This window comes from Canis lupus, chromosome 13 (assembly GCF_011100685.1).
Source record: "Canis lupus familiaris isolate Mischka breed German Shepherd chromosome 13, alternate assembly UU_Cfam_GSD_1.0, whole genome shotgun sequence".
NCBI lineage: Eukaryota > Metazoa > Chordata > Mammalia > Carnivora > Canidae > Canis > Canis lupus.
In genome coordinates, this window is record NC_049234.1 from 28,371,748 (window position 1) to 28,389,828 (window position 18,081).

Sequence of the window (18,081 nt, forward strand, 5' to 3'; positions counted from 1 at the left end):
GAAAGTCTTATAGGTAGGATAAAGCAAGCATTTTCAGTATTTCTAATATTTCATAAACAGTAAATTTGAGCCTGAGCTTCCCAGACATCTCACCCCCAATTGCAGTTCTCTTTGCAACAGAGCATCAAAAACAGTCGAATAAATTATTAATGCAGCAGTATTCTCTGAACTGGCATGCATCCCATGGAAAGAGTGATGGGCCCGGCTGGCAACTGCTCTGTTTTGTGGAGGAACACAACATATCGTCCTGGGAGATACTCCTGTTGAGTGCACAAGGTGATTTCAAGTTATTTTTCTAAATTATTTTACAGGGATATTCAGGACAGCTATAATAAATCTTTTATGAGCTTGCATAATTGTTCTAGACATTCATTTAGAAATTTCCTCCTTCTGATTCCTGTGAAGTCCATGTGAGGCCTGGAAATTCAGTAGTTTCCTCTGTGCCCCTGGCAATGACATATGGCAGTGGGATTGGAACTTCAGCTGGTTGCACCTACCTGCCTCACCCATGATCACGCCAAGCCAGTTTTACTCACTTCAAAGATCCATGTTTTAGTGTCAATTTGATCAAGTTAAGATGAAGAAAATGCAGCGCTTTTTTATAATTTCACAAACTATTATTGTATCAAGCTTAATATAACAAGTGGGTATCCACAGATGTAACATTTTTTTAAATTCATTTATGATAGTCACAGAGAGAGAGAGAGAGAGAGAGAGAGAGAGGCAGAGACACAGGCAGAGGGAGAAGCAGGCTCCATGCACCAGGAGCCCGATGTGGGATTCGATCCCGGGTCTCAAGGATCACGCCCTGGGCCAAGGGCAGGCGCTAAACCGCTGCGCCACCCAGGGATCCCCAGATGTAACATTTTTAAGAGTGCCTGAGATGATAGAACTAGTACATCTATTGAACATAGAATTCCCAAGAACATATAAATTTAAGAGATTATATGTTGATTCCATAACCAATTTTCTATATATTCCTGTTATTCCTCTTTGAAAAAGGCCTTCAGAGGCAAAGATATGCATGACTTTTTAATACTATATGAACAATTTTCATGGGGCAAATATTTTTCAAAAGCTAATTTCATTATGGGGAAACATATAAATTAGGGCCAAAACTATTTTTAAAATCCTTATAATATCGACCCAATCAGGATGTCCAAGAAACTTCATTTCAATCTCTTCAAACTGGAAACTCATGGCCCTCAACCCAACCCAACCTCTGCTTTCCCTACTACATCCCCTGTCCTAGGATTGGTATCCTGTCCCATAAAATTTGTTGTGTACTGTAATCTCTTCTGAGAATCAGGATGAAGTATTAGGAACTCAACCTGTTCAGGATTCTTCCATAAGCTTACTACAATCTGCATTGGCTAATGCAGATTGTAATGAAAATATTGATTTGAAATAACAATACCCAGTTTCAAATAACAATTGATTTGAAATAATGAAAATATTCATTTGAAATAACAATACCCAGTTTCAAAAAAAGATGGTAAAAAATGAGAATGTTAACGGTTTTCAAGAACCATGGCCTTGTTCACAAACATAGATATCAGCCAAAGTGTCAGAAAAGCCCATTGTGACCAATCGTTTTATTTCTTGTAGACAGCATTTAACTGAATGTGGAAAACAAGATCAACCGGCTTTGAGCTATAAGTCTAATGTAACTATTTTAGACTCTGGGATCCATGATACAAACTTTAAGGATACACTTGAGGTCAGGAGGTGTTTGGGAAGGAAAAAAAGCTCCAAGTAGCTCAGACACAAGGCCTTTCCAACTGGTACCTGTCTCTGGTTTTCCGTCTCCAGGCGCAGCCTGGCCTCCACACACCTCCGAGTCTCTAGGAAGGCTTGGCGCTGGGCCCGATCTGACAGGTAACTGATGAAGATTCCAGCCGTGTTCATACACATGAATAACACCGCCTGGGCCACCACCTGAAACACATTTGCAAACACAGGCTGGTCAAATGGTTAAAACAAGAGCTGTTTGGAGACAAGGAGGAAAACATAAAGAAAAAAAATCTAAGGTAAATCTTTTTTTTAAAGATTATCTATTTATTTATTCATGAGAGACACAGAGAGAGAGGCAGAGACATAGACAGAGGGAGAAGCAGGATCCTTGTGGGGATCCCAGGATAGGACTTGATCCCAGGACCCTGGGATTGTGATCTGAGCTGAAGGCAGATGCTCAACTGCTGAGCCACACAGTTATCCCTCTAAGGTAAATCTTAGGGTGGGAATCCAAACATTTAGTGTCAGGTTAATAGAACTGTGCCTTTCACCCAGGTCTTGGGTGAAATGTCATCCTCTCAGAGAGGCCTCCCTTGACCTTTGTATCCAATTTAAAGCTTCTTCTACTGCAAATTTGGATTTGAACTGAAACTTGAGGTGTGATTAGGAATGCTTCTCTCTTTCTCACTCTGCCTCACCTCTGTTCTCTCACTAGCTGAAGTTTTTAGCCTTTTAGATGGTTGGAAAGGCAGATCCGAAGAAAGGAAAGGGGCCAAAAAGAAATAGCTAACAGTTCTATTATTATAGCCCTTATAACTTTTCTCAATGATGGAAAGGTAAATATGCCAGCAATGAATGCAAATAAAATCTTAACAGTTTTTTTTAAATTTTTATTTATTTATGATAGTCACACAGAGAGAGAGAGAGAGAGAGGCAGAGACACAGGCAGAGGGAGAAGCAGGCTCCATGCACCGGGAGCCCAACATGGGACTCGATCCTGGGTCTCCAGGATCGCGCCCTGGGCCAAAGGCAGGCGCCAAACTGCTGCGCTACCCAGGGATCCCGCAAATAAAATCTTAGCAGAGAAATAGAAACCGCACACACAAAATGAAAATTCTAGAAGTGGAAAACGCAACATTGAAAACCGAAACAGCCATTGGAGGATATTAATAGCATAATGTAGATAACAGAATAGAAAAACCAATAAACTTAAAGATAAATCATTAAACCAAGAATAATCTTAAAAGTAGTCAGAGAAAAATGTTAGACAGGGGACATGCTTTCTAGTTCTGATAACGATTTTTAGGGTAAGTAAAAAGAAAGACATTTCTAAAGTACACTGAAATGAGGGGTGCCTGGGTGGCTCTAGGCTGAGTATCTGATTCTTGGGCCTGGCTCAGGTCATGATCTTAGGGTTGTGAGATTGATCCCTGTATTGGGCTCATGCTCAGTGTGGAGTCTGCTTGAGATTCTCTCTCTCTCTGTCTCTCTTTCTCTCTCTCTCCCCTCCGCCTCTCCCCCTGCTCATACTAAAAAAAAAAAAATAAACAAAATCCTTAAAAAGTAATAAAATACACTGAAAAGTTTGAAAGTGAAAACAAAGCTGGTTTTGCTGTGTAGATTCTATATATGAAAGAGAGCTGAAGGTAAAAAAAAACAGTAGTGATAAGGTCACTATAAAATGATAAGCACTTTAACTCATCAGAAAGAGCTAAAAATTGTGAACTTGACCACATTTCACAACATATCTCAGAATACACAATGAAAAGCATGGTATAAGTCTATGGCATTATTTACAAATCTATCATCAGTGATCTATTTTTTACATGTTCAGCAGTCAACAGAGCAAGCAGATTAAAAGAAATCAGCAAAGATAGAGACAATTTGAATAGCTCATACAACTAACAAACTTGAAATGTAACACAGTATGCAACAACTAGATGGTACAAATTCTTTTTATGCACATATTGAATACTTAGAAATAAGATTTTATGAGAAAACCTGAAGGTAGCTTCAGCAAATTTCAAAGACCTACTACCATATAACTATAGTCAATTACTATAATAAAATCAATTTATTTTTATTTTTTCAAAGATTTTATTTATTCATTCATGAGAGACACACACAGAGAGAGGCAGAGACACAGGCAGAGGGAGAAGCAGGCTCCATGCAGGGAGTCCAATGCGGGACTCCATACCCGGTCTCCAGGATCACACCCTGGGCTGAAGGTGGCCCTAAACTGCTGAGCCATCCGGGCTGGCCTAATAAAATCAATTTACAAAGAAATTTAAAAAGATAACTAAGACAACATCAGTTTGGAAATTAAAAATATTTCCACTAACACAAGGATCTAAGAATATATTATAATGGAAAATATGTATAGTTAAAGAATAATATGAAAATACTACTGAACAAGGGACACTTGGGTGGGTGGGTCAGTGATTGAGCATCTGCCTTCAGCTCAGGGCGTGATCCCAGGGTCTTGGGATCGAGTCCCACATCAGGCTCCCTGCATGGGACTCCCTCTGCCTATGTCTCTGCCTCTCTCTATAGATCTCTCATGAATAAAATCTTTAAAAAAATACTACTGAACAGAATATAGTAGTCCTCATGGAGGAATATATAGTAATAAATGCTTTATTAAAAATAGTCTGAAAATTAATGTGCTATCCATTCAATTTAAGTATTTAGCAAAAAATAAAAAGCAGAATAAATCCAAAGCATGTAGAAGGAAAAAAAATAGGAGCAGAAAGAAATTAAAAACAAATATACAATAAAGAGGATCAATTAAGTCAAAAGTTTGTTTTCTGAAAAGACTAAGAAAGGATAGCAATTCTTATAAACTTAAAGAAACAGAGAGAGAAAAAGTCCAAATGAGCAATATGAAGAATAGGAAATGGGACAAAGATATTGCAGAAATTAAAAGTTAATATGTTATGAAGTTTAAAGCTATAAAAAATCTGAAATGGAATTGATGTATTTCTGAAAATACATCTTTACCAGAACTGACTCAAGAAAAAGGAGAAAAAGTCAATAAATGGAACTATAATTAAAAATCTTTTCACAAGGAAAGCAATGGGCCCAGATGCCTACACTGGGGCATTTTATAAAATATTTGTGGAAGAAAGAATTTAAAAATTTCTTATCTCTTCCAGAGAACAGAACATTACAAACACTCCTAACTCAGTTTATGAGGATGACATAACTTTGATACCAAAACCAATGTAGTTGGTGGGTAAAGGTAAGTAACTGGTAAATCTCACTCATTAGCAGGGAGAGAAATGCCTACACATGATATAGCAAATCAAATTCAACAATGTATAGAAAAAAATAATTCAAATTGACAACAATTTGAATTTTCCCCATAAATCCAAGGATAGTTTAACAATATCACCTCAACTGATGTAATTCACATTTATAGCTTTTAAAAAACATATAATCATTCCATTGAGATGAAACAGCATTGATAAAATTCAGTATGTTTTCATTTAAAAACCCCCTGAGAGTAAAAATAAACTTTCGTAATCACTATGTAGAATATGTACAAGAAACAAAACCAAAAATACCTAAAGCAAACATCCTGCTCAATGGTAAAAGGTTCGGGAGCATTTGTTTAAAGACCAGGATGCCAGTTACCATCAAATTTATTCAACACCATTCTAAAATTCTAACCAAATTAATAGGACAAACACAAAAACACACTGAAAGTGATAAAGTGTGGAAAGGAAGAAATACTTTCATTATTTTTCAATGATTATCTATGTGGAATATCCAAAAATCTCCACAGAAAAATTACTAAAATTAATAATAATTTAGCAAGGATGCTGGTTATAAAATCAAAATAAAATGTCGGTTGCATTTCTATGTACCCATAACAAACAGAAAGAAATGAATTTAGTGGAGAAAATAATGGGATTTAATTTAAAATAATCAAATAAGGCCTACATAGATAGAGGGTTATATACCATGTTATGGAAAGGAAAAAATTGCTACAGTAAAGTTCTCAAATCTCTGAGTATTTTTACCCCCAGTGGAATTCAAAATGATTCTAAAATTTATATGGAAGGGCAAAGGCTCAAAAATACATAAGATATTCTTAAAGAAGAACAAAATAGAAAGACTTGCAGTACCAGATATTGAGACTTATCATAATGTTGTAGCAATTAAAGTATCATGTTCATGATGTAAGTATCCAAAAATTGACCAGTGGATGTCAACAGAGAACCCAGAAACATGAAGGCCAAAGTTTGGGCATCATAGGACTGAGGAGAAAAGAGGGATTTTTCAACAAAGGATGTCAGGACAGTTTGTTATTCACTTAGAAAATAAATTAAAAGTAAACCCCTGTCTAATGCCACCCAAAGAAACATGAAAAGCACCTGCAGATGGATTAAAGTCCACGAGAGGCAAAAATATGAAGAATTTTAGAAGACAATCTAGGAGAATATTTTTGTTACCTTGATAGATTAAAATAAATCACAGGAGCACCTGGGTGGCTCAGTTGGTTGGCTATGCATCTGCCCTCAGCTCAGATCATGATCTCAAGGTCCTGGGATCAAGCCCCACATAGGACTCCCTGCTCAGTGGGGAGTCTGCTTCTCCCTCTCCCTCGTTCTCTGCCCCCCCCCACTGCTCGTGCTCTCTCTCTCTCTCAACTAACTAAATAAAAATCTTAAAAAAAAATAAAGAACAAAGAATACAATCTAGAAAGAATAGATGAATATATTTGATTAAATTAAAATTTAAGAATTTCTATACATTAAAAGTTGGCATAAATAAAATGGAAAGAAAAAAACTACACACAAAACTAAGAAAAGATATTTGTGATACTCATAACCAGCCAAGAATTCATTTTAGCTTTTATGAACTTACACAAATGTATAAGAATATAGAAACAATCCTATAGAAAACAAAGGCAAAAGATAAACAGATATTTTGAATCTGAATATTCAATATGTGCAAAAAAGATAAACAGACGGAGTGCTATAATCAATCTGGGAACTGTAAGTTAAAGTCCGCACCCATTCCACACCGACCAGATTGGCTGTAAAAAGAAAAAATATATATAGTGGAGGATCATCAAATTGGCAAGGATGCCAGTGGGGATGTGAAATGATGCAGCTACTTTGACTTTACACATTACTGTTTAATTTGTCCCCCCCTAGAATTTCACCTTTCCACTCCACAGCCCCCTTTGCATGTGTCTAACCACACATCCCCAGGACTGTCTGGAATAGCATTCTTCATTAGGGCTTAAAACTGGAAATAATCCGAATGTCCACCATTAGTGGGTACCTATTCTGGGATGCATTAAAATAATGAAATATTACTCAGCATTGAAAATTTATGAACTACCCCCACATGCATCCAAATGGATAAATGCAGAAAATAGTAACATTTAAAAAAGTATGATCCAGTGACATAGGACAAAAAAAAAAAAAAAAAGAAAGGCAAGTAAAAGTAGACAATATACTGTTTATGGACACACGAGGTGTGGCATTTTTTCCTTACTCATCAAATTGTCAATGATCAAAAATTTGAAGACATACTCCTCTGGCTAGGTTGTGGGGTAAAGTCACTTTCATGCCTAGTTGTTGAAGATATGAATTTGGCAACACCTATTAAAGTGGACAATATTCTTGCACACTTATCACAAATTATAAATATTTATTTGCTGGGTTGGCTGTTTGATGCTTGTCTGTCACACTGGATTATAACGCAAGGATGGTGCTTGCTTGAGACAGCGATTGACACCTAGTGCCTTGCAGAGTGGATGTGCTCAGCACAGTGCCTGCTAATTGCTCAGCACCTAATAAGTACTAGATATTTGATGAATGGATAAACTGCTTTCCTATGTACCACCAATCATCATTTACAGGATGTGATGAAACAGTGATCTTATTCACAATAGCAACGACAATGTGCAACACTAAAGGTTATCCTTGACAACAATAATAGCAAATGTGTAAGAACTGGGGGGAAAATCTAAAGTATACAATATTACAGAGGGTAAAGGAGGAAGGCATACAGGGAAGGGATGCTAATTGTGGTTAACTGTGTGAATACTGCCCGAATCACTTTATAACTTCAATATTATAATCCCAAGTGGAAGCCAGTGCAGTTGGTTAAGGGTTCAACTTTGGGTTTGGCTCAGGTCATGATCTGGTTATGAGATGGAGCCCTGCATTGGGCTCATGCTCAGAGGGGAGTCTGCTTGAGATTTGCTCTCTCCCTCTCCCTCCTCTGCCCTTCCCCCACTGTTGCCCTCTCTCTCTCTGAAATGAATAAATAAATCTTTTATAGAAAAGAACACATGAGTTAGAGTACCAAAGACGTTTTTACAAAAAGGATTTGGGTGGGGATAGTGGGGGGGCTTGCCCAGCCAAAAGGTAATACGAATCATCATGCTTCAGTAAGTAAAATTCTGTGACAGCTGAGAAAATCTCAACTGACAAACTAAAGAAATAAATGGAGTGCGCTGCCCAGAAATGGACAAAAGAGAAGATAGTGAGTTTTTATTATGATGCATACAGCTCAACAATTCAGTGCAAAAAAAATAATTGTCAGTAAAACGATGCGCTAATAATCAACTACTGGGGAAAAAAGATGGATGGTCACCTCATGCTATAATGTACACCAATAGATGCCAGTGGATTAAAGAGTTACCTGTGGAAAATGAGCCACTAAGCACAAAATCTCAAATTAAAGATAATTAGTTTTTTTCTTTTATTAAAGCAATCTGATTATTCCTGAAGTAGAAAGCAAATTGGCAACATGTTGCAGAATTTTACAATCAATTTCTTTTGATTCCTCTGACCCAACTTTTTTTTTTTTTTAAGATTTTATTTATTTGATACAGAGGGAGAGAGATCAAGCAGGGGGAGCAGCAGAGGGAGAGAGGGAAGCAGATTTTCCACTGAGCAGGGAGCCCGATGCAGGGCTCAATCCCAGGACCCTGAGATCATGACCTGAGCTGAAAGGCAGACACTTAATCGACTGAGCCACCCAGGCATCCCTTGGTTATCTGTTTTAAGGAAATAATCAGGCATAGGACCAGAAACTTCTGTTAAGGAATTTTCACTGCAGCTTTTTTTGTGGGGAGAAAAAGGAAACTGAATATATTTTTTAAAAGATTTTATTTATTTATTTGATAGAGTGAGTTCACAAGCAGGGGCAGTGGCAGAGGGAGAGGGAGAAGCAGGCTCCTTGCTGAGCAGGGAGCCAGACGTGGGGCTTGAATCCAGGACTCCAGGATCATGACCTGCGCTGAAGGCTAACGCTCAACCAACTGAGCTACCCAGGCACCTGGAAACTGCATATTTTTACCAGGGTGTGCATACACAAAAGAACATAAAATCCAGGAAAATATTTGATGGCATGAGCCACTGTGTATGATATATTAAGTAAAATATTATTTAGAAAAATTTTAAAGATTTTATTTATTCATAAGAGACACAGAGAAGGAGGCAGAGATAGAGGCAGTGGGAGAAGCAGGCTCCCTGCAGGGAGCCTGATGCGTGACTTGGTCCTAGGACCCCGGGATCACGACCTGAGCCAAAGGTGGACACTCAACCGCTGAGCCATTTTAAGATGTATTTTAAATTAACTTTAATTTGAAAAGCTTTAAAACTTTTCCATTTAAAACCATATTAAAACACAAACCTACAAATTCAATGCTTAAAATAAAGAGAAATGTATATGCATATAAAAGGAAATTTATGTGTATATATGTTTGCATGGGTACATTCATGCATATGTGTTAATGTGTGTGTGTGTCTGTGTATTGAAATAGGACAGACTCACTTATGAAATTCTAACAAGATGGCATCAGGGAAACAAGCTGAAGAGAGCGCTGCAGAGGTGCTGGAGGAGAACAGAGCCCAGAAACAAACATATACAGACTTGTTTCTCTGTCAGTAACTGACTTTACAAATACCTGCATTTTACAAAATGCTGGATTTTAGCACCAACAAAGTGCCGCCTAAACCCTGCAATGTTCAGTAAGTTATTGTTGCTTTTTGTAACTAAATTTTATGAAGAAATTCTATTCCATTGTGGCTGCTGCGGACCTGTGGTTCCATGAAGGAGCTGCATATAGTGTGATGACTCTGTTGGATTGGTCATATTATGTAATCCTCCAACCTACAGCTCTACCTACATCCCCGTGAGCCTCCTCTGTAAGCCACCTCTGCCCTGGAGCTGATATGCTAAGTGAGAAATGCTTAAGAAACATTTGTTGATCAATGCTCTAATTCTCTACACTTGCAGATCTGTAAACTTCCATGGATAAACCTTCCTGACCCCTCGCTCCTATTAATTAATGTATCTATTCAAAATTATTTGTGGAGCAAATTCTACATCAGATATAGTTTCATAAATTGGCTATGTGCAAAGCAGATAAAAGCCTGCTCACACACTAGTGGTGGGAGACAGGCAATCCACAAATAAACCAAGGACTACTTAATACATGGTGGTGGTGGCATGTGATAAATGCTATGAAGAAAAATATAACAGCAAAAGCAGGATAGAAAATGATAAGGAAGAGTGGGACTGTTCCTTCACAGGGAGCTCAGAGATGGCCTCTCTGATATGAAGACATTTGAGCAAAAACCTGAAAGAAATGAGGCCATGAGTCATGAAGATATTTGGGAAGAGCATTCCAGGCAGAGGGAATAGAAAGTGCAGAGGCTCTGTGGCAGGAGAACTAGAAGCCCACTCCAGCCCAGCATGAAGCCCACTGCCTCTGCAGTGGAGAGGGATGTCTGAGAGTGGGGACACATTTAGGAGGTGAGCTCTGAAGGGAACAAAGCGCCAGGCCCAGTAGGATCTTGCGTCATGATAGGGATACAGGTATGCCCCTTTTCAGAAGTTCATGTTATGCCATTTGCTTTTACAAAAACCTACATTAGTACCTGTTTTTGTTACCTGAAAGAAATCTGAAGAAGATTTTTGCTTTTGCTGTAAGTAAAAATAGTGTCTAGAATTGACTGGTATGTCACAGAAGCCACAGCCACCCTGAGCAAGGAGAATGACAGCACCCAGCTCCTTCTTGGGGACCACACTCAGCATCTCAGCATCAACCGCCAGAGCTTTGTGTCTGTGAGCATCTGTGTTTTATCTCAACTAATTGTGTGCATCCATTAGCAAGATGTGTCCTAAGTGTATCAGAAAAGCCTAAAAGGTGGGGTCTGGGAATTTTTGTTTTTTGGGGTCTGGGAATGCTAACATTTTTCCATATAAGTTAACTGTAATTGCTTCTTGGCTTTACACTATTTTCGGTCTATTAGAAGTTCCATAGGAGAATTCTACTTTTGGAAAGCAGGGGAAACCTGCATTGGTTTTCTCTCTATGAGATGCGAAAGCACTGGAGAGTTCCAAGCTCTGGGGACTCAGAAAACAACCCAAGTTCCATGTTGTAAGGGTGATGCTGGCTGCCCCAAACAGAACAGACTGGAGGAAGGGCAAGCCCAGGTTTAAAGAGACAAGCCGGAGGGCTCTTATGGAAGTCCCACTGGAGGGGAACCTGGATGACTCAGTCAGTTAAGCATCTGCCTTTCGCTCAGGTCATGATCCCAAGGTCCTGGAATTGAGCTCCACATCTGGCTTGCTGCTCTGTGAGGAGACTTCTTCTCCCTCTGCCTCTGGCTGCCACTCCCTCTACTTGTGTGCTTTCTCTCTATCAAATAAATTAATAAAATCATAAAAAAAAAATCCCACTGGAGAATTTGGCTCAGACGAGGGTAGGGTGACAATTATGCACATGCTGTGATGGGGCTGGACCCAAAATGCTCTTCAAAGGAAAGGATGGCTTGATTTGCAGATGGGTTTTGTGTAGAATATCAGAAAAAGAATGGAGACCAAGCGAACTCCAGAAACTCCATCGCTGTGACTGCACAGAAGCACCAGGGGGCTTACTAATACGCCAGCCTTCCTTTTTGTAGGTCCACAGGCCTTACTAATTTCTGAACTCCCAGAGGGCAAAGACCATGTCTGTGGTATCTCCATCTCTTCCGCAGAGCCTAGGATCCTAGTGCTCAACAAATGTCTATCCAACTGTGTCCAATTGACATACTCACAGGTGGAAATCTCAATAACCCACAGCTTTCGTCCAGTTTTATCATCTCTGGGAATAAGAGGGTCATCACTGAGGTAGGAAGCCCTCCGCAACCTTATTTGGAAAAGGATGAGTCCCTCCCCACGTCCCCCCACCCCCATCCCTCATCCCCTGGCCATGGAAGGGTTCTCTGTGGGCCCAGGGGCCTCCTCCCACCCCAGGGCAAAGACTACGTGGGGCCACTGCTGTTTCAGGTCAGGGGGCTTAGAGCCAGAAGGGCTCACAGAGTCAGCTTCTCCATTTGCATTTTGTCACTGTAGAAAGATCTCCTGCTATTCGTTGCCAAGTAGTCAGATTGGAGGTGAGGGAAGAAGACTGGGTCCCTGGGGTCCTCATAATCAAAGTGTGCACTTTCTGGTTCCACTGGAGGATGCACTGCATTTTGTCTGTGGCTCACTTTGTGCAGCAAACATCACCAGGGTCTGCAGCCCAGGACGTTGATGGCTGGAGGACACCTGCTTTATTAAGAACAAAGGCAAGACCCTCCTTCCACTTGTTTTTGGGTCTCCGGAAGCATCCACTCAAGTCCTAATTTGTGTGGAAAGACCAGTTCTGGAAAAGTGATTCTGTCCCTGGAGATAGTTTTATTTTTAAAATTTAGAGAGAAAATGAAGGAGAGATGTGTCACAATCCAATAAGGATTGATTTGCATTTGGATAATTTTCAATATTTTAATGGAAACCAGAAATTTAAAAGCTGTTAGCCTGAAGCCTAATTTATATGAAATGCTGAAAACTAATTTTTAAAGGATTTCCACCTTGATTTGTCCTTAGCATTAATATTGCAGTATAAATTGTGGAGGCTACGCAGGCTGAAATTGGGAGACTGCATAATAGCAAGTATAACTTACTTTTTTGAGTTCATATTAAGTGCAGGGTATCTTAGGAAGTAATTTGCACATATGTTCTTACATAATCTCAATGGGGAAGGAAGTACTGTTATGTCCATACGAGAAAGCTGAAGTTCAGAGATATTAAGGAGCTTGTCTGAGGTTAAACAGCCATCACGGTAGTAAGGCAGGGAACTGAACGCAGGAAGTCTGACTTTGCAGGATCCAAGCAAGGGCTGGCCAGGACCTGAAGGAGACCTTTGATATTCAGCAGAAATGGAGTCCTTTCAGGACTGGGATAGAATTTAGCAAATAAATACCACACAATGCATGAGGCCTGCTAAATGTTTCACCACATAATGGGCATAGGTGAAAGATGCAGGTAGAGGCCTGGTATCTGCAGGTAAATGAACCTAGCTGATGAAGGTCTGGAATCATTCTCTAATTGATACCTAGTATTTATTGAGCACCTGGTATGTGCCAGGAATCATTCTAAGTACCTGGCAGGTTTTCATTCACTTAGCCCTCACAGTAGCCCAATGTGGGAGGCACTGTTCGTTCATTTGCTCAAGATAATAAAGGAAGACGGTAGCAGAGCTGGGGTGGAACCCGGGTCACAGAGCCGGCATTTTGAACTACTGTGCCCTCCAACCTCCTCCCTGAGCCCTCTGCTATACTAACACAATGCAAGTTCACTTGAGCCACAAATGTGGACGCAGCATATGCAGGATAGATAATAGGATCTGGCCATTTTTGTGGCAAGTGGTAGAGCATGGAATGGGGAAGGAGTCCTGGAGGAGCTGTGTGTGCTGCTCACCAGATCTGTTCTAGCACAGTCCAGAAGCTATTTAAGTAGTTCTAGGAAATAAGAGTCACCTAAGGCAGGGAAAGGCCTTCAAACACATCTTAGAAATGGTTACTTGCATCAATTCAGAGATTCAGGGAACATTTGAGTGTGAACCAGGCCCTGTGCTAGCCAGATGTCTGCATTCTTCTCTCTTTTCCTGACAAAGATGTTCTCAGCCACCAATTATCTCCATCCGTAAATGTTCAAACCAAAGCGCCAAGAGTAACGTGCCCAAGGGTAAGCAGTTCAGGAGATTCAGGAGCCATGAGTAGCATCAGGCTCTTGACTCCCAATGCCTGTATTCTTTGCAAGCTGTGGCGTGTTTTCACAAGTCCTTCTGACAATTGGAGAAATGTCCCCATGTTTGGGCCTCTCGGTTTTTGGACCTAGGCCTGTCCTCATGGACATTGATGGCTGCACACGGGCAGAGGGAAGGGCTGCAGAAGAAAGAAGCACGAACACAGGGGCGAATAAGGAAAATAATATCGGGAAGTTGTAATACTCTCCACAACCCCCAGGTGCATTCAGGTTTTGGGGTCCTGACAGAGTGAGTGAAGCAGCTACCCACAAGAGGCTTTTGCACCTGCCTAGTGCTGTAGCTTCTGTCGCCAGAGACCTGGGTTTGCATCCCTCATCTTCACTCCTTACTGGGCACTTGACCTTAGGCAAGTCACCTTTTGCCTCTTTGAGCCTCTGTTTTCTCATCTGAACAATGGGAATAAAACTTTGCCTCATAGAAGTAATGTATATACATACATATCTGTGTCTACATATATATTATATATTAAATTATATAAAATATATAATATATATGTATATGGGTATGAAAGTACCTAAGAGATAACAGATATCCAATAGATGTAGGATATATATTTAAATATAAGGCCATCTTTTTTTTTCCCAAATTCTATTCTATGGTGTAACATAATTTTTTTTTTCTGAATAAATGATGTCTTACAAATTTTCTTCCTCCAGGTTAAGAAATAACCTCAGAGGACCACAAAGTATTAAAATCTTTGGTATTTAAGGTACTTTACAAACAATGTTTGTTTCTCATTATTTACTATCAGAGAAGACGGTAGAGGAAGGGACTAGGGAGCCAACTCTGGAGTCAGACAGAGTGGTCCTTAAATCACCATGTACCTCAGGGTGACTGAGGCAAGCCATTCCTCTCTCAAAGGACCAGATGCTAAATAGCTCAGTTTGCCATGCTGCATAGACCTCAGCAGTCTAGCCCCATGGTGAAGGATCTGGATTCCCAAAAACGCCGGCCACCTCCCTGTTGCATGAACTTGGCCCAGTTAGTTCATTTCTCTGGCTTTCCAATTTCCTCACCTGTAAAACAAGAATCCTTTTCTAAAAATATCATTGGACAATTGATGAAAGCAATGAGCCAAAAGCCTGAAGCACACAGTGAGGACTCAGTGTCCTGACTGGTTGTGGTGATGGTCATTACTGCTCTGTTGTCCTCTATGTCATGTGATAACTCAGTGAGAGTCTGAGCAGGGAGGCAACACGGCCAGGTCTATGTTTCAGAAAGATCCCTCATGATGTGGTGCGTGGAATGCGTCCAGCCAGGGTAAACTCCATCTGTGAGGCTTCGGTGAAGAGTGGCACGGAGGAATGATAAACCTGATCCCCAGCAGTCGCTGAGTGAACCGGAGGAACAGACAATACCACCAACATCCTCCGCCAGGGACGTGGGCTCTCCCACACTGCCGGCCCATGACCACGCTTCCTGCCTACCCTTTATAAATAGTACACACTGAGTTGGAAAAATAAATCACGAGGAGAATGGAATGAAGTTTAAAAACATAACAGAACGATAAAGTAGTAAACTTACGTGGACATCTAAGAGAAAGATAGAAAGAAATGAATGAGTCCTGCTGAACTCAGCTGGTGTGCTCTAAGAAGTAGCACAGACGAATGGAAAACCTACATTAAAAAACCCAACTTCCATGACCAGTGTCCCGAGAAATGACAACATAATGAAGGGACAATGTGGTCTTTTCAGAAGACCATAAAAATGAGAAAATTTTGGAGAGAGAGAGAGAGAGAGAGAGAGAATTAGAAGAATAACAGAACAGAGGGAGAAGATTTTTCTCATGGAGTTAAGAAATTATGACATGAGGAAGAAGTAAAAAATAAGTGGCTAAACCCCTTCAAACTGGACAAGGTACAAAATGACAAGGTTAACTTTCTTAAATGTGAGAAACATAACAGGTGGTTGGCCAAATTTTAAAGATATACCATGCTATTGCAAAGCAGGTAAGATATTCACATGGTTATCATGTCCATTCCACTGTCATTGGAGAGATGGATAAAACAAATAGCCTTAAGATACCAAGAGTGTTTTGCTGCCAGAGTAACTCCATTACCTACAATCTCTGGTCCACCTCTTTGCAAGAAGAGTGTAGGAGAACTTCTGTTTCCACACCCTGATTGTGTACCAGACTGTGTCCTTTGGCCTTTAAATGTGCCATTTTATAGAGAATTCAACAGCAATCCTGCTTAGTCTTATCAGCTCCGTTTCACAGAAAAGTGAGGCCCAGAGATGCTAAGTAATTACCCAGATCACGGAGCTCATAAGGGGTATCATGGCGGCCAATGGTCCTGGTTTGCCTGGGACACAGAACTTAGTTTAAAACCTGAACCATCCTAGTCCTGCAAAAAGCAGGAGGAGTCTTCATCCATGCTCTTCCTCAGGGTCCATGAACTATGGGCCAGACAAATCAGCCCAGGGCCTGTTTTGTTGAGCTGGTAGGCTATGAGTGGTCTTCACATTATTTACAGAGTAGTGGAAGAAAGAGGAGGAGGAGGGGAAGATAGAGGAGGTGGAGGTAGAGGAGGATTTCATCATGTGGTTCACAAAATCTAAAATATTTATTAACTGTTCATTGTCTGGTCTTTTTTTTTAAGAAGATTTTACTTATTTATTAGAGAGAACGCACACATATATGCACAAGAAAGGGGAGGGGCAGAGGGAGAGGGAGAGAATCTCAAGCAGACTCCCTGTGGAGTGCAGAGTCCAATACAGGGCTTGATACCAGGACCCTGAGATCATGACCAGAGCCAAAATCAAGAGTCAGACACTCAGGCAACGGAGCCACCCAGGGGGCCCTATAGTTGGGCCTTTGCAGAAAAGTCTTGCTGACCCCTGCCTCCACCCATCATTCTGGGGTAATTTTGGGGAAAGAAGGTAGGTCCTTTCGGTCTTCATGGTTGTCTCAGGGTAGCAGCATGTGCGCGTGGATGCATGTGTGTGTGTGTGTGTGTGTGTGCATGTGTGTGTGTGTGTGAATGTGGGAGGTAGAAGGTGAAACTGAGACAGGGAAAGGGTGTGGTCATGAGTGACATCAGCTCACCAACCTGTCAGGGTTGGTAACCTGTCCCAATTTATAAAAATTGGGAATTTACTAGAATACATGGTTTCTAGTCTAGTGTTCTTCCTCGTGAAGTAGGAGGACAGGTACAAAGAGTATTTCTACATTGTAATAATTCCTGGTGGCTTCATGAACAAATCACTTCCTGGGCCATTGCAAATGACGGCCAATGTTACAAAAAAAGGAAGCTACAAAGAACCATAGCTGGTTCTCTCACCAACTGTGTTTAGATGAGAAATGAGAATGAGAAATGTCAGAACTGATGTTTTCTGAAAGATTCATGATAATTCCCCAGAAAGGCATGGGTAAGTGCCAAGGCCAAGTGACAACCCTTCCACAGAGATGTTTGTTCAAAAGATTTTCATTTTTGATGAGACTGATCCTTCAAAACCATTCACAATTCTTGTTTGCAACAAGCATATAATACTTCTGAATCATCAGACCAAAGAAGGAAGGAAAAGGTATCCTATCCAACAGAGATAATGGCTAAGGTGAAGAGAAGCCATATCTGGCAAACAGTAGGCACACGATAATGAGTGAATGTACAAACAGTAGAAAACATGAAATATTTCATGCAGAAATATCTCTATTGATTGATGGTTTGATAAATTACTCTTTCCCCTAACAAAGAATGAATATCACTGAATTAACTTGTCATAAATATTAATGACTCAGAGGAAATCAGAGGCCTGTGTCTATGCTAGGTCAGAATCACATTCATACAAAACCCAGGAGTATGAGACCTCCCAGCTTCCCCACACTATTATGAAGGTGAAGATGGAAGGTCCTATCCTTAGAGCAGTGGATCTGAAAAGGGAGATTTTGTGTAGCCAGAGGCATTTGGCAATGTCTAGAAACATTCTGGAATGTCCCACCTTGAGGGGGCACCACAGCCTTTGGTGATGGAGGCCAGTGGTGCTGCTAACCATCTTACACTATATAGCACAGCCTCCCTCCCCAACAAGCAATCACCCTGCTCAATGACCAACAGCGACGAGGTGGGAAAACCCTACCCTGGAGTTCTGCAGTCACCAGCACACAGTAGATGCTCAGTAAATTACTACTAGATACGTGGGAGGTGCGTACCTTTGTTTTCAAAACTCACTTTGCTTGCAAAATACAACAATCATCTTTCAAGTATCTTCACATTTCTAGCCTTGTTACATGGATTTCT

At 40.5% G+C, this 18,081-nt stretch overlaps 1 protein-coding gene across 3 annotated transcripts in view; it reads right to left on the reverse strand.

Annotated features, from left to right (window-relative positions):
• Positions 1–18,081, reverse strand: part of ADCY8 (adenylate cyclase 8) — a 221,132-nt gene that overhangs the window by 166,306 nt on the left and 36,745 nt on the right. For all 3 annotated transcript variants that reach the window (XM_038555533.1, XM_038555532.1, XM_038555534.1), the window contains exon 2: positions 1,789–1,938. In XM_038555533.1, the coding sequence (XP_038411461.1) occupies positions 1,789–1,938 (150 nt within the window). The remainder of the gene's footprint in view (positions 1–1,788; positions 1,939–18,081) is intronic.